This window comes from Typha angustifolia, chromosome 2, assembly GCF_048772165.1.
Source record: "Typha angustifolia cultivar Huaian chromosome 2, ASM4877216v1, whole genome shotgun sequence".
Lineage (NCBI taxonomy): Eukaryota > Viridiplantae > Streptophyta > Magnoliopsida > Poales > Typhaceae > Typha > Typha angustifolia.
The window spans coordinates 6975373-7001740 of NC_133240.1; the positions used below are offsets into that span (position 1 = coordinate 6975373).

Consider the following 26368-nt stretch of genomic DNA (forward strand, 5'->3'; position numbering starts at 1 on the left):
ATAACTACTATAACTATCAGGTTTTTATATATCCATTTATTATTTACGTATAGAATCAAATTAAACCTTCAAAACAACTTGAAAACAAATCAGAAACTAATTTCTAACAAAATATAACCAAATTAAGCATTCAAACTCGTAATCCAAACACTGAATCCCGATAAGATCGGCTAATATTAAACTATTTTTATTTAATTTCAAAGGCCATATAAAAGATAAAGATAACATAAAAGTCACCTTTTTTTATTAAGAAATAAAAAACCACATTTTATCCGATCTCATGGAGGTGTTATCCGTCTAAACTTAACTTAGGATTTGTTTACCTCTCCATGCCAAGTTCGAATATACTTATTAGATATAAAGTTATATAAAATTGCATAAGATTTTTAATATATATATATATAAAATAATACTGATAAGATTTTATATAATAAATATATTAAATTTATATATGTATTTTTGTCATGTCTTTATTATCTAAAATTTAATCAGTATCATTTTAGACAAAATATATTTTTATTTAATTATTTATAATTTTATCTGAGTATCTTCAAAAGCATATGGATTGATCAAATTTATTATAAAAGATAATTACTTTAGTTTAAATATAACAATACTAAGGTAAAGTGATTAATATATATATATATATATATATATATATATATATATATTATTTTTTTTATTATCATGTTTTTATTATCTGAAATTCAATTATCTTAGATAAGTTAAAATTTTATTCAATTATTTATAATTTTATTATCTCCAAAAGCCTATGGATTGATCAAATTTATTATAAAATTAGTTTAAATATAACAATATTGAGGTAAAGTGATTAATATTATATATATATATATATATATATATTATCATGTCTTTATTATCTGAAATTCAATCGGTATTATCGTAAACAAGTTAAAATTCAATTATCTATTAATTTATCTCCAATTATTAGAATATTCAAAAGCATATGGATTGATCAAATTTATTATAAAAGATAATTATTTTAGTTTAAATATAACAATACTGAGGTAAAGTGATTAATATAATACTATAGTGGAGAATATAATTTTTTAAAAAGATGTGATCTTAATTATAATATATATTTTGTAACATAGTTAAAATTGTAAGATGTTATTTTGGTAATTTTCACTTTCCTTTTTATCAGTCTGGGTCATATCCAAATTCTCAATCGTCAGTTATTTTTTTCTTTCCTCTGAGCTCACTTCATCTAATTTCAGCAAGATGCTAGTTATGGTCATAAGCTTTTAAACTAACAGTCTATAATAGAAAATTGTTACTTGACTGCACGCTGTAAGCAAGGAGTGGTTTAGGGAGTGACGTAAGTTGGAAGAAACGTATGAATCCATTAGTGAGTTGAGTGGAGAATGGCTTGTATTCCCGTTGAGAAAGGTGTTTTAAGTGATTTAATGTAGGATGTAAGGGTCGAATTAAAAATATATACAAGTACTAAGTAGCAGGGGCAATTTGCATTCAACACCCTTGCTATTTATGTATTAAGATATGATATTCTGAGATGAGATCATGGGAATGTGAGTATGAGCTGGTAATTATATTTTTTATAACATTTTCACCCCCTGTAGCGACTTTGATTTACAAATATTAAAATATATGATGTAAAGTATAAAAGAGGGTACAAAATGAAATAAAACTTGAGATAATTTCATATAGACCCTTCGGAATTATGGCCTATTTTCAGATACAATTTCTCAAGTTTCTTTTTAGGTTATTGAAAGACTTTTCAAATCTTTTTTATTTATAAATTGTCACCTGAAAAATAGATTTATTATTTCATGCCCTTATTTTTGAGATAATAAAGAATGAAAAAGATAGTGTTAAAGTAGGGAGATATTTGTATTTTATTTGGCACGTTTGGGGAGAGATTTAAAGGTTTTTAGTATTCAGGGAGTACGTATAAAAAAAATATTCAAGTGTGTATGCAAAAATAAGTAAAGAAAATTATATTTCACTTTATTACTAAATTTATTACTAAATTATATTTCACTTCTATCTCTTGTGCCTTTATTAAACTGAATCTGTTATTTATTTTATCATATTTATTTAATTTAAAAATATTTATTAGAGATAAAGGTATAGATAATTAGATAAGCTTTTCAACATATTTTAATATTATAAAATTTAATTGATTAATATTATTTTAAATATATTAGAAAACTTATTCAATTATATACAATTTTAGTTTTAATGAGTATCTTTAAATTCAAATTTTAAATTAATTAAATATAATAGAAAATTAACTATTTAAGTTGGGATATAACTATAAAGGTGGAGTGAGTCACACAAATAAAATTATAGGGGGTAAAATAAATTGTTTTTAATTTAGAAGTTCTAAATGAAATTATCCTAAAAAACTTCCCAAAAGCCAAAAGCCAAAAGCCAAATGGAGCAAGAGAAGAGGGTGATTTCGTAAAAATGGCTTTGCAATTCGCACAGGTCTCTCTCGTCTTCTCCGATCACACCGCCACAAAAAATAAATAAATTAAAAACACCCACTTCAGAAAGATCCAACGGCTGTGATATCACTAGCCAGCGCAGACTCGTAATTAATTAACTAAATTCTAGTTGCTCCTCATCGTTCCTATTTAATACTCCCTCCGACCTCGCAGACGAGAGGAAGGAAAAAAGAAAAAGACAAAAGACAAAAGAAAAAGAAAAGAAAAAATAAATCTCTCCCGCGGTTGCAAGAAAAGGGGGAAAATATCCAAAATCCTTCTTCTTATAGCATCTATCGCGTCGTTTTGGGAGGTAGGAGATATAGAGGTAGAGGAATTAGGGTTCCAACAAGGGAGGAATTCGAGGTCGTTCATGGCGGCGGCGGAGGAGAGGAAGAAGGAGACGGAGGGGGAGGAGATGGAGACGGTCTACAAGATGAAGGCGGTGCAGTTTCTTGGCCGGTCGACCGCAATCGTGCTCCAAAACGACAACGGACCGTGTCCTCTCCTTGCAATCTGTGAGTCTCCTTCGTCTTTGGCCCCATTTCTAATCCTCTTTTCAAATGTAGCTGCGGTCGGTCTACGTTTCTCGTTTTGATGTTTCTTGATAGGAAAAATGATGCGTGTTGATGTCATCTTTCGTTAGTTGGGTTCTTGTGAACGATTTCTTGATCGTTTATTGTTAGGTAACGTACTGTTGCTGAAGAATATCCTTAACCTGAGCTTGGATGCTTCGGAGGTCTCGTTGCAGAAGCTTTTGTCTCTTGTGGCAGAAAGATTGATCGATTCCAACAGCAACATTCAGGTTGTTGCTATTGTTTGATGATTGATTGGAGGTGGTTAAAATATGATATCCTAATCAAATCTGTGCTCTTCTTTCCAGGATAAAGATGATGGATATGTTAACAATCAGCAGCAGAACATAGCAGACGCAATCGATCTGCTGCCTCGTCTTGCAACTGGAATTGATGTAAATGTGCATTTCAGGAAGTGAGTGATAATCTGGCTCATTTACCTAGTATGCAGACTTTTGTATTGATAGTTTGATACCCTTGGTGATAGAGTTATGGTTTCTGAATAATTTTGTTTTAATAAACTCTGTAGGATAAATGATTTTGAGTTTACACGGGAATGCGCTATATTTGATCTCCTTGACATTCCAATCTACCATGGGTGGATAGTTGATCCCCAGGTAACAACTTTCTGGGATTTGGATTTATGTCTTCTCAAGACTTGTCTTGGGAAATGATGAACTCTGCTTTTTGGCCTACAAAGTGAATTTCTTTTCTGGTACATATGCTTTTTGGACATCAAGCAATTATCCATTGACACATCAGTTGTTACATTGCCTAACCTTGTTACTCGAAAATGATTGTACCTTGCATTTCATTTCACTTCTATGGTACTAAATTTGGCCAAGATAATTGGGGACTAGCAGGTTCTTATCTCAAATGATGTGTGAAGTTTCTTATTTTGCCTCTAGAATATTCTCCCTATTGCTATTAGGGAATCTCTACTGATACCGTACCCCTGTCACCAGAAGTAGTACATTTGGCACCTCCCTTCTGCCATTTTTTATTTAAGCAATATGCCAATTAGGATATTCATTGTTCTCTATCAATAATTTCTTCAGATCAGTTTGCAATCATGGTGCTTTAGTAGATCAGGTAGATAAATAATAGAGTAGGTAAAGTTGTTTCTAGGCTGTGTTTCTTTCTTTTGTTGCAATGGAAATGATTCCTTTAAACGTTGTTTGATCATCCTTATCTTTTAATTATGCAAGATGAACTTCTCTTTGCTTTTCTTTTTGAACATCAGTTCATGCTTGCTTCTCTGGAAAAGGTTGATTATTTTATAATAGAGAAGAATATTTGAGTAACTTATAAAATCAGATTCTAGCATCACATTACTTGAATTCCATTTAAGAATATTTTCCTCTTTTGACTTCATTAATGTTGTCAGTATAAATGCTGATTTTTCTGTCAATGCATAAATACATAGGATTTTCTTTTTCTAATAGCTACATCTGCCTCGTTTATTTAGCTAATGACAGAATCCAGTTTTGATGAATCATTCATCACCTCTCCTCTATCCTTCTAACTCATGCAGCTTGCTAGTTACCAGGAGAGTAGTTTTTGTGTTTCTTTATTCCAGTCTCTAGCATTGAAAAAAGTTTACTTTAGAGATGCAAAAAAAATGAATAGTATATTCACCCATACTTTATTTTCATTCCTATGAAAGCTTATATCCACATTACTTAAGTCCTGCCCTGGTCTTTTAAGACTTCCTGCCCCCGTCTTTTGTTCCTACGAAAGCTATATGTTGACCTTTTTTCCATATTGTATTCTATTAGTGGAGGATTCATAGTCTTTTAAGACTTCCATCTTCTCCATTCCCTTGTTCTATTTAGTGTACAGATTGTAACTGATATCATCCAACTCATGAAGAAAAGTATCCATGGTATCATCTTTGCATTTGTCTTACAGCATAAACTTTTCGCTTACCTACAATATGACAAGCATATATGTTGTTCAATGCACATCCTATTGTACTAGAAAAGTGGACACTTGACACTACACATGATAGTTTTGTACTTAGAGATAGTTTCTATTAAAAAGAAGACTTCTTTAACTTGGTAGCTCTTTTATTCTAATGATGAAGTTGTACAACTTCTTGTTCTTAGGCCGAAGGTCTTGGAGAACACTATTATAGGAAAGGCGCCTTAATGAATGGGTTGGTAAAGTTTTAATGCACAAGCATTTAACTGGTTTAAGGAAATTTGGGGTATAAAAAAATAGGAGAGAAATATCAAGTATTGTATGCTCGACGACTACGATTTTTAGCTAGACAAATAAGTGAACCATCTACTAGTCATAAATGGTTCATAAGATCTTTATTGATCTGGAAGTGCTTAAAAAAGCACTAAATATTTGGATTGGAGCGCATGACTGATTAACCAATATACAACTTATTTTCATATTGTTGGAAAGTAAATGTGGAAAACAGCAGAGTTTGGACCTGAAACTGTCCAGTTTGGCTGGAGGATAGTTTCAGTGTGAACCAACAAGCATGGGATTCTAAATTTCTAATGTTAGAACACATCTCGAGGTCCATTGATGGACATGTCTCTGAAGGTTAAACCAGGGAAAAACATATTATGGATTATAACATGCAGACATCCAAATTGTAAATATATGGATGTATGAGCCTTGTCCCATCTCATCATCCTATGAGATGAATTTATTTTTCTTATCTTATCTATTTAACCATGCATTTGCACTTCTCTCAATCTTTTAGCATTATTTCCGTATACTTCGATTTCTTGTCCAAATCTGACCTGGTTTAAGCTTCTATTTGCTAATGCAAACAATCATCATGTACATTGATGGAGCTATACTGTTTCCAGGACTCTGATACTGCAGCAGTAATTGGGTCAAAGTCTTACAATACACTTGTTGCTGAGCTGGTTGATTTTGAGACTAGGAAGTTGGATGTAGAAAATAATCAGACAGAGGAAGAAGATTGCGTTGATTTTGTTGCTGCAACTACTGCAGCATTAGGAGTTCCTTCACCTTGTCTTTCAAGAGGAAGATCATTTGATGATTGTCCAGTACCAGACCAAAAAGGCAGAGGTGACATGGAAGAAGAAGAAGAGCTTTTGAGAGTACTTGATATTACTAAAGATGAAAGTCCAAAAGCAGTTAATATTTCTGAAACACCTGCTGCTGCTCCAAGTCCTTCTCCTGTTGATGAGGGAAATACTGGTAGTCAGACCTCTGAATCAGTTGCTCTTGCTGATCCTTTGGGGTCACTTGGTGAAGCTCAATCTGAAGAACTACATCAGTCAAACTTGTTTGAGCCTCGGGAGCAAAATGCGTCTGTCAATTGCAATGACGGTGTTGTAGAACGTAATTGTTTGTTAACCCAGATCAATACTCATAATAGCATTAATCAACTAGTCTCTGAAGGAAATGCTGATCTTTTGATATCTAATGATTCGGTTGGGAATATAAGAACAGATGGGATGCAACAACTTGCCACATCTTTCCTGTCTACTGGTGGAGATGGTTCTGATGTTTCTGTCACACACAAGGATTCCATGATTGCTTCAGAAACGGATCAATCTGTTTCAGTGATGGAAGACTCGTCGACATCTCAGCCTCATCTTAGGGTCATTGATAGTTCAATTGAGTCTGAATCTGCAGTTTTTTCTACTCAAGCTGCACCCTGTGACCATTCAGATGTTTCTGGTGTTGTCACTTCAAGTTTTGAAGGGAGTGAGCCCATTTATGAAGGAGAGGAACGAATACTTGATTCCGGACTTCCAAGATATGAAGACAGAGAGCCGGTCTATGAAGGTGAGATACTTCTTGCTGAGCAGGCTGGAAAGACAGAAGAGAGTTCCTCTCATCATGGTTTTAAAGATGAAGTTGCTTCTCATCATTGTAAGGCTTTACATATCTTGAGTTATATAGTTTATAGATGTGCCTCTCTTTCTGTGCCTCTTTACATATATGTATATATACACATATACACATATGTGTTCTTGCAGCGGTTTTGATTATTCAGATTACATGTTAATATTTCTTTATAGGCCAAATTATAAAGAACTTCCTGGAAAGCAATGCCAGCCAGCTGACAGTTTATGGGTACACTCTTTGTAGCTGAATATAATTGTCATCCTTTCCTGCAAGAATTATGTGATGATTACCTACTCTATTTTTTGCAGACTATTTTGTTTACAGGAAGGTCTTAAGGAAAGAGAACTGTGTGTCTTTTTTCGCAATAATCACTTCAGCACTATGTTTAAGGTATAAAGAGACATTGATTTTCTTCTCTCTTAACATTTCTGAGATAGTTTTCTTCCTTTTTGTGTGGAGAAAAATAAGAAAAAGAAATGTGGATACTATTTGTCCTAATAAACCGATTTCATCCCTGATCTGTTTTGTTCCAGTGAAATTTAAATGCTTCCTTTTATTTTCCTGTAGTACAACGGGGAACTATATTTATTGGCTACTGATCAAGGTTATATCAACCAGCCTGATTTGGTATGGGAAAAGTTGAATGAGGTATACTGTTCTTCCTGGGCAGTGTTTACTGACAAATACTTTTAGTGTACATTGTTTTGTTTTGATTATTCTTGCATGCTTTTGTCTTATTTTTTTTCCTTCACTTATTCTTTGGTCTTCTATTTGGATCTTTCCTTCCTTTGATGTGCCATATTCTGGATAGATACTTCTTCCCAATTTAATTCATCTTCTTTGGATGTCTATAAAGGTTAATGGAGATTCTGTATTCATGACGGGCAACTTCACAGAATTCAAGGCTGAGACTCAAGGCAATGACTCATGGAACGAGCAACATGCCATGACTAGTACAGCTGTATGTATCTTATCACTGTCGATTATGACAAGCCTGTTCCTTTGTAGTTCCACAATTAGGGGATATTACAGAACTTATGATCTCTCTGCAGGATTATCTTGCTACACTTGAAAGTTCAGCTCCATCAAGTTCAAATTTAAAGTATGTCCTTTCTGTTAGTTTTTAGATAAATAATTTGTCATTAGATGTTATCTCTATTATCAATGTCAATGGAATTATTCAAGCCTACTACTGCTTACGTTATGTTGACAAATTGTGGACTTGAGAAAGTGTGCTGCTCAAAAATCCTTATCAGGTTGGTTGTTGGTAGACCCCAAATTGTCGAGTTTATTACTGAAAAATTTGCTTGTCAAATGAATTGTCTGCTTATCAAAATGTTGAGACATTGAATTTTAATTAATTTTGGCCACAACAATTAGCTTTATATAATATTTGGATCTATTTGAGAAATCTGTTTTTCTTTTCATGTTTAACAAAATCATTTTACTACTAGTTGCATGGCACTCCATAAGTACTTATCCTTCTTGTTCCCTATGGCCTTTTATGACTGCCACATTTTATTATTTGTGGTCTTTTGTCTCACCTGTTAACATGATCACAATCTTTTCCTTCTTTTTTCCCTATGGGATTTGTTATGAACCGAACTCAGCCCAAATCAAGCTCGGGTGTAGGAAGACAGTCCGCATAGTCCGAGGAGAATATTTACTAGATATTGTACCGTCGTCAGAAATTACAAAACCAGATGAATTCGGTTCGTGACTTCTTAATCTACGTTTTTGGTATTTAGGCCTTTCGCAGATTCAAATTACTGCTAGCTGTAAAATACAGTGGAGTCTCGGTGGAAGGGTTGGTAATGGAAAGTGATGGTAATGGTGGAGATGAAACGGATGTGGGCTATGATAAGGATTACTCGAGAGCTGTAGGGTAAAGAGGAGAGAGAAGTGAGTCGATGTCTTAAGAAGGAGGAAGGGTCCGACAGATGAGGGAGGCTAAGGTAACCGACGTCAAGGGCGCACGGTTAGGGCTTGAGAGAGGTGGGAAAAGTTTTTAGTCTAGAGAGAAGAATAAAAAAGAACTTGATAATTTCATTCATAATTTCTAATGAGGTTGCTATCCACATTATGTATTGGTAGCTAATCTGGCAAAAACATCCTAATAATATCGACCTAATACAAGTACCTTCGTTGAGTGCGTTCGAACGCAATTTGAGCGGTCTCTGTACTTGTGAATGCACTCAGGCGTTCGAACGCTCTTTTCTGGTGTTGGAATGCACCTGCCAGAAACCTTATTTTCGAAGGAAATTTAGAAATTAAAACAAGAAATGGAACTACAAGTCAAATCCTAAAAGGATCTGATTTGCGAGGTGTTCTACCTATTATTAGGCATCCATTCAATTGGATTGCTTTTGAAATCCCCTCTTTTTATTAGGTTTTTGACATATATTTTTTTGCTATCTTATTGTATTGTCGGCACAATTGCAATTAGTTTGATTTCATTTTGTTTATTTGTTATCAATAACATTATTTGCAAATTCTTTATCTCTATGGTGTTTCCATTGTTGATTTTTGTGAGAAAGTTGGTTAATGGGGTTTTGGGTTGTATACTTGTATTTTAAATCAAAATCTTTACTTGTGTATTATTGGGATATGATCTGCCTGGTGCTATTGCTGAGCAGAGCTATCCTTTCAATGATTTATACTTTGTTGTCTAGGTCAATTGCGGTTATCAAGTATGGAATGTGCTTGGTTTTCCATGTCCTTTGCAAGGACCTAAATACAAACTATATATTCAAAAATTAAAACCTAACTTTTAGTGAAGATCTTGATTTAGATGTCTTTAATTTAAGTTTTCATAGCTGTTCTTTAGAATGCCACGTGTAGTTTGACTTATTGTTGTTTGAGTTGTTCAAGCTTTCTATTTTTTTATTGCCATTATATATTGTCAACTCGTAATTAACCAGTTATCAAGTTCTAACCTTAAAAGAATCCAAGCAATCAACTTCATGTAAATTATTTTATTCGATATTACTCGTAAATAAACATTGATAATGTGCTACTTAGGTAAGATTTGTTGCTTTGCCCGCTACATAGGCAATTAGGCATATATAGATGCACTCGAATATACTTAGTTTTGAAATGCATTCCTGCATGTGGGTATGCTTGCAATCATTAATTAACTAACTATGAAGCACGAATACTTCATTTACCCCTCTGTGCTATTATTTGATAGGTATTGGACTTCGATAGGACTTGATACGTATTGGGTACGATTGGCCGAATAATATTTTATTTTATTTTTTAAGACAGTGGAATATGGCGGGATATAGCTGTGATACATTTCTTGAGCATCCAATTCTTTGTTTTGCTAACAGACGATCTAAAATATATACTTTATATGTATATACGATCATCTAATTCTTCATGATACTTGAAGCTTTATTTATTTGATGATGAATTAGACATAATTTGACCACCATTTAAAGATCCAAATTAAATGTAGATGAATAGTTTGGTTAGGTTTTATTGTTTCACTAACATTTTGAGTTGTTATAATATTATTCTAAAGTTATAGGCACGTAGATACGAAATTTATAGCATTCTTTCCTTTATATTATCATTTTTGGGATGTTATCAATTTTACCGTATATTATATTGGTTGACAATAAATTAAAAATACATTATTTATTTATTTATTTATTGGTGTATCCATTCTGCATTAGTATCTTGCTTTTCAGAATTTGTGGTATCCATGTCAATGTAGCCTGTATCTGTGTTTCATAGTTTTACTAATATTCCTATTTGAAAAGAAATTATTAGATAGGTAGTGCTTAAACTCTACTTATGTAATTTGGTCGTTTCTTGCTTTCTTATGCTCTCTCCTGCTGACTAGTTCTTTTGCTTCTTCCTCTTTTACTTAAAAAATCATTTCACGTGGGGATAAATTCTCTTATTTTATTTAATTTTTAACCTTTTCATTTATTATGATCTCACAGTTCTGATCTCCAACTTGCAATAGCACTTCAGCAGCAGGAGTTTGAACAGCAACCCCAACGCCAACAACAACAGCATTTGCAGCCGGCATCCAATGTTGGACGTTCAAGGCTTGTCACAGGTCCCCAGGTACAGATTTCTTCCCTTGTCTTGGTATACATGCTTTCAATTAAATCTTCAGATCTCATGATTCTCACATATTTTAATGAAACTTTACGCATTTAGTGTTACTAAGATATAAGTTGCTCTGCGTGTGGTGAAAAAGCTACTCCCTGTTTTGAAGATGCAACTAGTTGTTGCAGCTTCATCAAATATTCAAGATCATTCTTAGCCATCAGAAGATAAGACAAACTTTTTATTATTAGATACAATCACCAATTTTTTGCTCAATTTGAGGGCGACTATCTGATTAACGAATTTACTTCTGGAGGTTTAAGCATACTTGATACACTACTTGTATTAGATCTTATGGTGATGATAGCTAAATAGGTAGGATTAACTTCTCTTTCCTGTAAGGTCATCAATAATGCGTAACCATGGCAATGAGAAGTCTTTTATCTGCATGCTTAAGTTGCAGGAGTTCTAATGATATTTTGTATCCCATCTATAACAGATAAATACTGCTCCAATATTCTAACAACTTCCCTCTTTATAAGATTACTTGCAACCATTACTAGGACTAGTGCACTGAAGGTAGTTTGACATCATTGGATGCAGTAATAGAATGCTTAGTATAATCACAGTTGGATTGATATAATGTTGGTTATCAATGATACCAACCAGTTCATGCATGTAGCAAACTCACCAGTACCGAGGTAAAGTTGCTCCAACGCTTTTGAAACCGTGATTGGCTATCAATTTAAAGAATTTCTAGCCAGAAATATTTACTCATTTTTTCAGGAGTGCAGATATGAAGTATCTACCCGTTCTGTATTTTAGCTAACTTAGCATCAACATACAGACAGAAAAAAATAAATAGAGAACGAATTGGATTGTAAATTTGTAATGACAAGCGAGTAGTATCATGCCAACCATTAAGATTGATAAGAGCTTATCAAATTTTGATAGCTAAGGTGGTTAGATTGTAATGACAGATTTAGGGGTTTAAAGTAACTCTGGCCTATAGTTAGAGATCAAACAAAGTATATTGGGCATTTTGGTATTCTTTTCTGGGTTAATTATCTTCCCGAACTATGAAAAATATCTTAACTATAAGATATGTTTTATGTTTGATGTTTTAGAGGAAAGAAAGATAAATTTTAGTTTACCAAATATCCTTACATTCTCAGGAGTATTTTAGTCTTTTTAATTTTTCTAGAAGGGATAAGATATTTTTAATAGTTCATAAGGTTTACTGTGTCACAACAAAAAGTTGATGAAAGGCATATGAAAAAGAATAGTTCAAAAGTCTTCATATAATTATCTCTCTTTTTTTCTCAACTTATTTTGCAAGCTCATATATTGTATATCTTATCTTGGTGACACATACTAACAGCCGAGAATTTCACAGGTACACAGGAATACTACTGCTCCGCCAAAAAGTGAATCAAAATCAAAAGAGAAGTGCACCTTGATGTGAAAAAGAAATGCATAAAACATTTGTGTAGTATTACACCTGTTATTATCAGTTTTGGTGTAAATAAACATACAGAGACAATGATTGCAATAACAGCTAAGTTTTACACGAGCATCTGTGCCAAAATTTTGTTCCCTTGGACTTTCATACATCATCAGTTCAACCTGCATCCTCTTTTTCCTGTGCAACCTCTGACAAGAAGCTAGCAAAATCTTATTTTTTCCTTATAACTCTGTAGGAAAATGGCGTTTGCATAGTTTCCCTGGGCTCCAGCAGGCGGCAGGTGATATGCTTGACATACTGTGGTTTGCAAGTGTGATCCTCATATAATGGTCAATGAGGATTCAGCAAAAAGAGCAAGAAGAAATGGGTATTTTCTCAAGCATATGATAAAATCATCCCTGCTGATTGTTCCGTCGTTATCTACATCAAGTATACGGAATAGTTTATTGACCTGCAATATTAAAAAGAATTAGCCGTCTGGTGGTATCTAGCACATGCTTTCAAGGCTCAAAAGAATATTCCAAGACTGTGGGAACTTACAGTTTCGTCATTTATGCACAACAGAGTTGACGGCAAGATTTCGCCTAGCTGCAGTAGATCCAATAGGACATGCAAAGTTGACTACGATAGTGGTATTCTCTACTCAATGATAATTATATTTGGTCAACCCTTACCTCTCTCTTGGAAATTTGGCATGTTGCAAGATTGCTCCATCTATTAAAAATGGTTTCACAGGCTCTGCAGAATGATGGTTGTTTCCTAAGATGTGCAACCCCAATCAAGAACTGCAGGTCGTCCAAATTATGAAATATCATGCATTAGCAATCGATGTCATATTTCCAACCAATAAGAGAGGAGCAGTCAGCAATCAATGTGATACTTTCACCATGATAAGAACGCCTAAAACAATCTTTTCCTTATATGAAATTAGGAAAAGTTAATATCCATCAGACCTAAAGTAGTACAGCCTCATCCTGTAAAAGATTCTTGATACAAAGCCCATGTTGCATAATAAAAAGCACGCACTTTTCTCAGAACGAATTTGTGTTAGTATCTTTTTGTGTTAGTATCTTTTTCTATCCACTAAGGGGTATTTTGGTCATTTGGTATAAGATATCACTACTTCCCAATATAATTTCACTAATCTCCATTACTTTAATATAAATTTTAGATCAGATCAAATATAATTATTACTCATTATACTAGTATACAACTAAACATTATAATAGTTTATATCGGGATTAACTTTCTTATTCTAGTATTGACTATATTCCACAAGCCCCCCTTCACTTCTAGAATAACAGCTAAACATCATAATAATCATATTCTAGAATATAAACACTATTTATTAAAATTATATTTTATACCATACACTAACCCAATGACTAGTTTACCCTTAATTTGACTACATATCTTAAATAGTTTATTATAATTTATTTCTCATTTCTTTCAAACATCTTATTATACTTCATTACTCCTCTCTCCTCTTTTAAACATTTTATGATGATTTATCACTCTTTCCTTATCATTTTTTATTTTATACTAAATAAATAAAATTCAACTTAAATAGCATAAATGTCCATAATTTAATATTTCGTTAAAAAATATTATTATTATTATTAAATATTATTTTAATTGTATATACATAAATATAATATAAATATTATAAAATTATTAATAATATAGTATTTAATTGATATAATTTTTTTATAAATTACCTTATTATTAAAATAATTTATATATTTGCTAATAACATCAAAAAAAAATATTAATTAAACTAATATTAATATTTACTCAAAGACAAAATAATATATTTACTAAAATTATGTATTAACCTAATTAAATATTCCTTAAAATTAAAAAATAAGAAAATTAATATAATATTATTATTAATTCATGTTTTAAGCTGAAAAAAAAATATTTTCCCTGTAGAATAAGATTTTATCCTTTTTTACTATAAATATATAATATTTGGAAAAATATTTGTATGGTATGAAAAATACCATAGCATTCAATAGATATTGTCTTACATGTGTATTGCACACATATCAAGCTAAGTGCATTACATACGTAAATATAACATTGCATAAGTATCACCATACATGTGTATTACATACTTATTAGTCTAACTGTGCATATTGAGCTAACTGTGCATTGCATACATAAATATAGCATTGCATAGGTACCGCCTTACATGTGTATTGCATACCTATCAGCTAAGATGTGCTAATTGCATTGTGTACGTAAATATAGCACTGCATAAGTATCGTCTTACATGTGTATTGCATACATATCGGCCTAGTTGTGCATTCCGAGTTAATTTAATTGCATACATAAACATAGCAATGCATGTGTATTGCATGTATTACATGCATTACATTTATAAAATATTTTATTTTATTTACCATTTATCCTATCAATCAACTTTATATCAAATCGAATGGTATTTCGGTAAATTTCTTTTTCTTTATATACACTTTATATTACATCAAATATAAGCATTACACCTTTATTCCACAATTGGAATAACTTTTTCTAAAATAAATTCCTCATTTTAGTAATAACAAATTAGACTTTACTATTCCTATTCTAGTCTATTCTACATGTGAACACAACCCAAGTAAACAGAACATAAGTGATGCCATCTAATGTTTCATGTCATGCTTTGAATATATAAAGTGTCCTTTTTGTTGGTCCAACACCTCAAGGGATTAAGCATGGTTGCAATCTTATTGCTAATAAAAAATTGCAGGAATATAGGAACATTCACATGGAAATTAGGCATAGAAAAACTCATAAGTATATGGTTCTACAGATGCCTTGATCAGATATTAACTGACTAATCTGATAAGAGAAAAGGGAGATGCCAAAATCACGCCCTCTTTGTTGTGACCTCAAAAAAGAAAAAAAGAAAAGAAATGGTAAGATTCCTTTTTCAGGCATGCAAGAAATGGACATAGTAGAAAATTGATAATGGTAATCATACAGCTGCTTGATTTCCATCTATTGTTTTGTGAAGATCGATGATTAAATATGTAGAAGCATACAATGTACAAACAATCAAATTCATAGAAATCATACTTAAATTATCAGAAGACCAGAACTAGTTTGTGCCTAAAGTATAATATAGCATTATAGCTAATGGAGGACAAAAATGGTGTTAGACTTGTGTTGCTCCATAATCCCAAAGAGAATAATCATGATGATCATATCAAGGCTGGGGGGCACTGAGTCTTGGCTACTAAGATCCTTGAGGACCTTAATAATATAATTTTAACTGTCACAAACCTAACCTGGTTAAGACAAGAATAATGATACCCGACTAGTATGATGCATTATCTTGCCGTACTCAAACAAGGCTATTCTGTTGAGAGAAGACAACAAGGTTTTGGACTGGTGTTAAATTCTAGGTAGATTTGCATAATCTAGATTTTATTCCTCCATGCTGCTCATTCCCCGCTCATCAAGGATACTATAAGAGCAAGGAATAAATTGATACTGCTGACATGCTGGGGTGACTTAGTAAATGACAATAAGTTCACAGGAAGATCTTTGCACGCCATAAAAATTGTTAAGAGGCAAGTTTTCTAGTCAATGTTTAAGAGGTTTATATGATCAGCGATGAAATTTCCACAGAATTTTCTTCCAGAATCCTACTTAGAAAAGCCAAAAAAAGAAGCAAAATTAAGTATTGTAAATCACTATATCAGTGATATTACCTGACGAAATGTAATTGATCCCTGCTTTTCCAGATCAAAATAGCAAAATATCTGAAAAATAAAGTGCGAGTATTTGATCAGTGAAGTATGGTGCACGAAACATATACCATAGAATGCCAAAAACATCAGCTGTCAAATTAGTTAAAACTTCAAAGCATTATGAAAAACTTGGAAAGATATGCATCATCTATATACAGTGTGAATATGCTGAAGAAACTTCAGCCTTAAGGTCAAGTGAAACTTGAAGTCTTGAACAGTGCCTTCAACCAAGGGTAGTATGTCTCTCAAAGAGTATCACTGTCAGAGATTAACTGAAAACAGATGTGCCATCTTAAAGAAGATTCACTCGAAGTGACATATGGATAATTGTGGACTGTTCCCAGGTTGATCTTGCCACTGCAACAAAGATCTGGCAATGTGTGCCTTGCAGCACACCAGATGGTATGACAAATTTGGGATTGGACTTATTTTTAAAATATTGTCCACAATGTAAATCATCCATGATTATGACAGATCCTATGTTACTAGTTTCATGTTTACGGTTTCCATGGGCTTACAAAAAAGATGCTGCAAAGGACTTAATAATGTAATCGTGTGTTTTCTGACTACTGCAGCCAAGACTAGCCTTGCCGTTGGCATGCACAATGGCCGACTCATGGCACATCCGACGACAAAAAAAAAAAGGAGAGAAAAAGGGAGGCAAATTACCTTACATGTTCCATTCCATTACCGTCACCGAGATCTCTCGCTAGATTGGAGGATGGTCAAGTTCATCCCTTGAAGATGTGAAATGGATTGTGAAATATATAATCCGCCTAAGCAAATCTAAGTTAAATTAATTAGATCTGACTAAGAAGATGTGGATCTAACTTAAATTAGTTAGATCTGCTCAGAGTAGATCTCACTTATGACGATCCGGTCGAAGCAGATCGTGATTAATTCACGATCCTTTTTGAGTAAATTGTCTTCCTTGATGAGAAATCGGTAATGATCACCGCCCTATGTTGCCATCCTCCTCCAACTGTGACAGAGGCCTCCTACGGCTGTAAAAGATTCTTACAAGCCCATTTACAGCCGTAAAAGGCCTCCCAAAAGTCTAGAGGTGTTGACGGCACCACCCTGTGCCATGTGCTGACCTAGGGTCAGCATGGTGAGTGCAGGCCGATATGATCATCTATGACTACAGCATTAATTTGTCAATACATTAAATGAAGACTGAGCAAGGACTTGACATTAATTCAAAATATTTCAGGTCATAATGTTGTACAAAAATGGGCATGCCACATATCACAAAAGTTTGATCAGGTATTCAGGCCCATATTTTTATGCTTGATTCTACTTATTTTCACACATATGATAGAATCCTAAATCCTTCCAAATTAGTCATGATGACGTTGGTCAAACCTATGTTATCATGCCTGAGCTAGCCTTCCCCAAAGCAAAGGTCAAGAGTTAGGTGTTAGGTGGCGAACAGGAAAGGAGAGGAAACAAGAGGACAAGAAATTGTAGCAATGCATAAGGAGATCAAGGTAGATTGTGCAAATCTCTATTTAGTTTCCAATGATCATAGGACATAGAAGAAAGAAGAAAGAAACACAGGAAAGGTCAAGAGTTAGGTGTTAGGTGGCGAACAGGAAAGGAGAGGAAACAAGAGGACAAGAAATTGTAGCAATGCATAAGGAGATCAAGGTAGATTGTGCAAATCTCTATTTAATTTCCAATGATCATAGGACATAGAAGAAAGAAGAAAGAAACACAGGCAAAGAGCAAGCAAGACAACCATTGAAATATAAAATATAAAATTCACCGTTCTCTAATAGCTTAAGTGTTTAGAGTAGTAAATAAATTATCTCAAAAGCAGAGCTGGAGGTCCCGAGGTTGAATTCGACTATGCCTATCTACCATTTAAAACCTTAACCAATTAAATTCAAATCCACTTTTTAGGCGTAAGAGCCCACAAGTCATGAGGAGTGTATAGAATATAAAATGTAAAGAAGCCACCAAATATGTTAAGCTTTTACAGTATTTCATGAGTTATAAACAAGATTTGCATCATACAGGGAAGTAAAGAATATCAAACAAATAGCATAAAAAATCATGAACGCCAAACATAAATTTTACCAAGTTACCTAAACATATATAAAATTTATTCGCAGCTAACCTTCATACAAAGAGGAGTAGGCTGCAATCCATATGCGACAAGAAAATCATGCATTCCAACACGTCCGCTGCCATCATCAAAGTTAAATCAAATATAGCCTCGTGTTTCCCATATAGTTCACATGAACATTTAACGAGACAGCAATAGTTCAAATAATCATCCAAATGGACCAAATGCCAAGTGCGAAAGAAAATTAATTGTTATATTATTATGAATTAGATTAGTTAAAAATTAAATGAATTTGTACTCCACAGTACGTATATTATACTGAAAGAGTTTGAACGCCCATTGATTCAATGGTAATATACATCTGGAAAAAGTTCAGACATAATGTCAAGGCGTAGTAACATTTGAAAGAAAGTAGGTATCATATTGAGAGATGAAGAAATTCTAATATCTATTTTTGACTCAAGACATGTATGAAATTTACTTGGAATCTGGTTTCATAGCAAAAAATTGGTTCAAGATTTCCATGGCCTCTGATGTGCTTATGTTGAAGGACTGCAGAAAAAACAACAGAGAGAGTCAGAACTTGAGGTTAAATGAATTTCAATTGACAATATTCCTTCTTAATAGCCAAGCATAATGTAAGTAAACAATTCATAATCACGGTCTAAGTGGCAGTATCAGATGAATTCCCTAAATATTACTGAGATTTTTTCATGTTCCTTCTTACACTTTCAACCTGCGCAATTTCCACCATATAATTTGGGCAGTTGTCCTGCAATAAAGATCAAAATATGTGAGGGATGATGATGCCATTTGAAATGCAATGCTATCAAGTGCCACAATAGAACCAAAAGAAACACTTGCTGCATATGCAGCATAGGCAAGTCCATTACCCACAGAAAAGGAAGGATTATTCTTTTAGCCAAATCACTGAATAGCCTTAAATGTGAAATCAAAAGCAGGTTGTCCTCAAACATTATCGTGATGAAACTATCATTGCCTTCATTCAATCAATATACCCTCAAGAGCAAGAAAAAATATTACATATACATAGATACATATGTGTGTGTGGTAGTACTAGGAAACACGGAGACCTCCATACTCTCACCGTATCTGTATTGAGTACTTTATCAGAAATGATACACGTCAAAACTTTTGAGGACGTATCGGACGGATGCTTTTAAAAGTATGTATATTAAGTTGATGGAAGAAAAGCTGAACAAGTCTTTTATATCATAAACATACCTAAGAAAGTGATCAAGCTTTAAATTAATGAAATAAGCACCTTCATACAAAAATGACTATATTGCAAACCGATGATTAAAGACCCATCTGCAAAGCAACTGATGTGACTATGATATTATAATGATTTGCCCAGTTTGCAGAACACTGAAATTCATACTCAAGTCTAAGCTAGTGTTTATATATAACTGGATTTATGCATCAGGTAACATCAATGACAGATACCAGCACATCTGCATGAGATGAGAGCAAATTTAGAAAATATTAATGATCAAACAATTATTTAATTTGAAAAAGAAGCAAAATTTTGTTAGACTACATCACTAGTTGACTTGTCTATATAATGTCTATATATGTTTAATAGACAAGTCATTATTCTTTCAATTCATGAACATAACTAACAGGCTAACAGCTGAGAAGCACGGACAAGGAGAGGTGTCCATGTCAGACACGAAAACGCATCGATCACGCGTGGGACACGTGTCCAACGTATCCTTAATTAAAAATAAACAAATAAATTTCGAGCACCGGCTGGACATGTGCGGGACACCACAGAAGAGATCTATCTAAACTGCATTAACGGATCGGGTTTGGATTTTCTGTTAACCCGAATTCAAACCCAAAAATAATAACCAAACCCCCCGCTCCGAAGGAAATCTCTCAACCCTAAATCTCTCACCTGCGACGGACTGAGCACGACGAGCGGCTACGACAGACGAGCGGCTAAGCAGCTTCTTTGAGACCGGGAAGCAAGGTCTCTCTCTCCCTCCCTCCCGCAAGCAGACCTCTCTTTTGAAGCCTTTCATTTTTCCCTTTTTTTTTATAATACCGATAGGGCTTAATTAAATTTCTATTGTTTATACATTAATTCAAATTAGTATGATAAATTGATAATGTGATAGGTAGATAGGGTGATATTGCTTTAATGATTAATTTGATATTGTAATATTTGATACTGTGATATAAGAGTCTGTTAAATTTGTTAATCTTCTAATATATTTTTCTTTACTAATATAGTTTTAATGTAGTTTTATTTCTAAATTAGTTTTTATTGTTTGATGTATACTTCTTAGTTCTTATACCTTAATGAATACTTCTTAGTTCTTATAGCTTGATGTTTGTGTATTTTACACTACTATATTGCAAACTTTTGTTTTAGATGTATCAATAATTATATATTATTTATTTTTTATTTCATCATGTCCTATGCCATATTACTGTCTTCGTATCGTGTCGTGTCCATGTCCCATGTCTGTGCTTCATAGGCTAACAGCCCTCTTGTTATATTTTTAAAAACACTAAAAAAACATCACTTAGCAATTCTCGTTAGGACAAATTAAAACTAGCATATTTTTTCGAAAAAGAAGAAAAGGATAACACAAATTGGAAGCCTTTCTGTATCAAAAGATAATTACACCTTTCCAAGTTCTGTCGCTCTTGTTAGAATCATTAAGTCACCATAAGAATGAGATGTCTGTAAAACATTAAGCGCACATCCCATAGCATAGCTAGTCTGCAAATTGAACAGTGTCCACAAAAAGGCCATGTTAGTTGTGCATTGGAACTTGTAATGCTACCTACATCCATCTAAACTACAAGTCTGCAAATAATTAGATGAATATCAAAAAGTCACCTTACAAAAATTCCAATTAGCAAAATACAAGGAATCTTTAAGTATATTAAAGTTACCAACAGCAAATTATATAAATATCTGAGTCACCTCAGAAAAATCTCAATAACAAATCCAAAATATCACTTAAGTCCATTGCAATTACTGGATAGGAAATAATACCATATAACAAGATTGTCGTGTATATCAGGCTATTCAATTTGTACGAAACATTTTTATGGCAACAACAGAAATAATTGAGAAAAATAGGTTCTTATTATTAGGGCCGACCTGCTATAATTCTATCTGCATACAAGATTGACAAGTTAAGCCTCCAATTTCACAATTCCAGTAAATTTTTATCTACGTTAATGTAATTCAACATTAGGTTCTTTTAAGGACAGAGTGAGACTTATATAAACTTCTTGATAGCCTTTTTTACCTTCAACCTGGCAGTATTAGATATATTATAGACAGGTCTCTGTGACCTGAACACCACAAGTTACTCAGCTAAGCATGCATTATGTGCAAACAAAGATTTCTATCAATCAATTTTGTTTCATTGAAAATTAATACAGAAACAAACAATGAAGAGATAATGTGGACATTTCTGCAAGTTGTTTGCATAAACACACCCGCTCTGCAAACTGAACAGCGTTATGGTGTTTGGTCTCAAGTGGCGCAACAACTGGGAGATACTGCACCTGTTAAATTAAAGATAAGATGCATTATTTCTTTTTCAATGTGCATATTCATCAACCATTATGAGAGTCCAAGAAAGTGAAAACAACAAAACTCTGAGCATGACATTTTTTATACATACATAGAAATTGGAGCAAAATGCTTTAAAATCCATTGATATACAAGGGAGGAGACAGGTAACTGTCAACATACACCATATTAAGTTATGATTTATGATAATTATATCTCTTAGTTAAATCACTGAAGAGATAGATATTGGCTAAAAAATAATCTAAATCAGACGAACCGAAGCATTAAAAGCTAATATCGTATTGATTTGAAACTAGAAAAGTTCATGCGAAATACAAACAAATAAGAAGATAGCACCGTATAAATAGCAACACCAAATCATTCATAGTCATACAATATAAATCCATGTTAGCAGAACTACAATCAGTCGAAAAGGGGAAAAACATAATCAACTACAGCTAAAAAGAAAGTTGTGGTTATTACAAGAGTGAGATGGGTAACCACCCATCAACCAACTTATGACCATCTCAAAACCCTACTAGTTTCAGATAGAGGATATCACTTTCTGTTCTAGAAAACTACCCACAAAAACAGATCCTCCAAACAGGAAAGTAAGGTATATCTTGCACTCCGCAGATCCTGACCAGTGGGCCTATCAAGCAATCTGCATTTGAAAACCCTTTCTCTTTTGCCCGACTGATCACCAAACTATCTTGGCCCAGAAGTATGAATTCACAGAATGAACTGATAATAGCATATCCTTGTGCATTACAACAATCCATAAAATGCATAAGTATAACTAAGACATTCAAAAAATAAAATTAGTAAAACTTGCAAGGGATGAACATAACCCTGTTTTTTCTGTTCATTACCTATGAGGATAAGTCATGGTTGAATAATTCTATCAAGATTCTGGATAAATTCGCTGCTTCGTACAAATGTGTAATCAGCAGAATAAAGGAATATAAAGCACCCAAACATAAATTGGAACATAAGAAGTTCTTAATAATCTGAGGTATACTTGGACATGAATTAGTCAAATCTCCAGAAAAACCTAGGCCAGATAATTCTCCAAGTAAATCCATTAAACATAACACAGTTATAGGAAATAATTATATGGAAGAAAAGAATTAATTAAAAGGAACCGCAGGATCTTAGTAAAGTGAGGTTAATTGGTGAGAAAAATAAATGCAGTTAAAGAAATGGAAGATTGGACAAGCTTGTAATATTATTCAGGAGGCATACCTCCATAAAATTGTGAAACTGAGTGAACATTCTGAACATGAGCTTCATTAAGGAAATATTTCCCCTGAGTTTAACACATCAAAAGCATTATAACTGAGGAAATAACTAATAAGCACAACACATGCAAGAGACTTACCATGATTGGTCGAAATGTACATAGGGATAGCGAACTACAATAGGTTGAACTGCATAGCCAGGAAGGAATGCACCAAGTTGAAATGAAATAAGGAACCTCCCATTTGAAGTTGTTCCCTCAGGACACAACAGGACACGTGGAAAACTATTGCAAGAAGCTTTCCTCTGAAATCAGGTCCTAGAAAGCATGTTTCTGTATCAAATACATAATAAAAAGAGGCAATTGTTTCTTTCCTTTTGGTTTATTATAATTCAAACAACATAATCAGGAATTTGAGAATATCATAGGCTCCCACATGTACTAAAGAGAAAGAATTCATTCCTGGGAGCATGCTTCATGATTAAGCCAGCCAAAAACTGATAGCAGTGAATCATGTCACTGCAGCTGGGATAAGAATATGTAATTCAATAGGAGAATAGAAAAATTAGATCTATACAAAAAGCTCATATCTTTTTGTAAGGTTTCCTTTATTGACTTCATGGTAGACTGATTGCAAATAAAATTGTGGGGATCATCTTTCTAATTACTGATCTACAAATTGATGAATGCATGAGAATTTGAGAGGCTCAATTACCCAAATTATTACTCAGCCATCACACTCCTCTTTCCTTGGTAACATATTCCTTAATTATTTTTCTTTGCCTCAACTTTTAGGCAACAAGTTAGACCTACATGCACAGTATTCATTGAACAGAGGGAAAAAAAACTGGCAAATAGATAGAAGCAGAGGAAAAGGTTTCAATAATATATAATTTATCTACCATATTAGTGCCATTCACAATCCTCTAAATGCCTCCTTTATGAATTACGACATAGTAAGTAGCACCAGAATAATTGAGCCTGTACCAATTAATCATGGTTGCTTACATGAGACTTTGTCGCTACGCTACCCCGTTACAAGCACTGTAGTTCAATAATCTATTATTACTTCTGTTATAAATCATTGATTCATAATTTCAATAAGAGCCTACTAAACTATGATTCACTACCATAACATTTCAAAGCATAATTAAAATGCTAAAGTCCAGCTCATTTTTTCCTATTCTACCTAAAAGATAGCATGACATATAGAATAGTATGGCAAACAACAATGATAAACACCAATTGTAAGACATGAATTATCTAAAGAAATGGATAACTAATAAAATGTTAAACATCAGTAACAAAATTTATGACAAAATAAAAAAACTAGGAATATAAACACATAAACAAAGACACAACGAAATATTAAACATCAGTGACAAAATTTATGGCAGAAAATAATAACACCAGGAATATAAACACATACATATAGAGACCAAAAGAGAGAGAGAGAGAGAGAGAGGCCTTTTACCTTTATTTCATTCACAGCATACTTCCTTGACGCCACTGAGAACCTATCAACGTAAATTACCTAAAAATAGACAAGAGACACCATAAACCACTCATAATTTAATCTGAAATGAACATGTCCACATTGGAAAATGGAATATAATAATACTTCAAACATGTAATAGATATTATTATCAAGGCATATTGCAAAGGAACAAATACTAGTACCTGCATGGCTCTAATAATCATTCCAACAAATGGTATCGAATCATGAGACTCCGACGCAACAATTGTTGGAAAAAGTTCATAGAAGAAGTATATGGGCTCTATGTACGAGATGTGATTAGAAACGACTATAGGTGCAAGCTCTCTTGAAGCTGGCCTTCCTATTCGTTTAATCCAATGATACCTGATGTAGCACAACAGCGACAAGAAAACAACAAAAATTTTAGAAGTTACACTGAAACAAATGAAATAACATAAATGAGAGTCTCAGAGCATTCCTTGTTAGGCAGAAACAGCAAAAGATTATTAAAACTTCTGAAAAGAAAAAATGTAGTAATGTGTCAACAGAAAAGGAAGATAACATACATGACGATTCAGGATATTTGCCGAGAAGACATAGTAGAGCCAATTTGGTATTCAAGTAGGCATTTTCTGACTCTCAAACAGAGAAAGGAACACAAATCATATATATCTCAGCCTAACTTTTTAAATAAACAGCATGAAATCCATCCCTTGGCATAGTCTTGTTACACGTATTTAAATACAAAACTCTCATCCGTGTGAATGGGTACTAACGCATCTTGGCACAGGCTAATTAAAATTAATTATATACCATGACCCAGAGTCCCCTATGAAAATTGGAGTATTTTAAGTCTCAGATGTTAAACTAGTAAACCAACTGCTAGGGTTTCTTTCGTCAGAAACAAACTTTAGAAATGTTGGATCACTTATCAATATAGAGTCAACTCATGAACCAGATATTATATATCCATAAACTAAATCTTGCTGTTAATTTCTCTTAAAAGAGAAGACTCTCCACTTATCTTGGAAAATTGGAGGAAGGAAAACTTAAAGAACAAGATAATCCTGAAAAGGTTATTCTTTACAAGAATCTCCGTTCTCACCCTAACCTTCGTCACATTGTATACCAAAAGCAACAGACTCATTATTAAAGGATGATTCTGGTCTAAATCAACGTTAACCTAATTTCTTAAACGCATTACACCAAGTCTTTTTCTTACACACGAACACATACATAAACGTCGCTCTTTTCTTCATCCAAGAACTCAAAAACGATAGCAATAAAACGAGAACAAGAAAATTATTACCCAAAAGAGAATAGGATGCAACGGGCGCAGATCCTAGTCACCCACATAATCCTGCACCGCCACTTCGGCATCGGGCTCTCCTTATCCTTCCACCCCGCGAGCGCGACCCGCGTTACGAGATACCCGATCGCGAGGGCGACCCCAAACAGCGCAAGCCGCAGCACCACCACCGGCAAGAGCATCACGATCTTGCACCACTCGTAGACCCCGACGATGCTGGACGTGTGGTTCCTGAACGGATCCACGGGTTTCGACGGCGGAATGGAGAGCGGCGGCGCGCCGAGGAACTCGAATGGGTTCTCCAGCGGCTCCTCTTCCTCAGCGATGTCGAGGCCGACCGCGCCGTCGCCGTCGCGGATGAGGAGAGGGGAGGCGAGATCGCTGCTAGGGTTGGATCTTCCCATGGAGGAGAGGAGAGGAGAGGAGAGAGTGGGGTTTTGCAGGAGAGGAGGAATGCAGTCTGAGCGTCTACCGCTTGAGCTTCGAGTCGGTTGAATTCCGTTTATAGAATCTTGGGGTTTGGATAATC

The 26368-nt window shown here is 33.8% G+C and overlaps 2 protein-coding genes across 2 annotated transcripts; one reads left to right on the forward strand and one right to left on the reverse strand.

The window, feature by feature from the left end:
• The first annotated feature begins 2638 nt into the window (after positions 1-2638).
• LOC140770785 (uncharacterized) lies at positions 2639-12527 on the forward strand. The gene is made up of 12 exons (XM_073112060.1): positions 2639-2989; positions 3158-3276; positions 3355-3461; positions 3576-3663; positions 5878-6916; positions 7066-7120; positions 7201-7282; positions 7460-7540; positions 7749-7853; positions 7945-7994; positions 10846-10972; positions 12354-12527. The coding sequence occupies exons 1-12, from the start codon at positions 2845-2847 to the stop codon at positions 12420-12422; spliced, it is 2067 nt and encodes a 688-aa protein (XP_072968161.1). The 5' UTR covers positions 2639-2844; the 3' UTR covers positions 12423-12527.
• LOC140770794 (lysophospholipid acyltransferase LPEAT2-like) lies at positions 12420-26368 on the reverse strand. Its single transcript, XM_073112073.1, has 14 exons — positions 25840-26368; positions 24734-24914; positions 24528-24587; positions 23195-23358; positions 23059-23122; positions 21738-21806; positions 20911-21006; positions 18979-19023; positions 18733-18803; positions 18303-18369; positions 16142-16192; positions 13097-13207; positions 12963-13010; positions 12420-12873 (listed from the first exon to the last, which is right to left on the reverse strand). Exons 1-14 carry the CDS (start codon positions 26241-26243, stop codon positions 12742-12744), a joined length of 1563 nt encoding a protein of 520 aa, XP_072968174.1. The 5' UTR covers positions 26244-26368; the 3' UTR covers positions 12420-12741.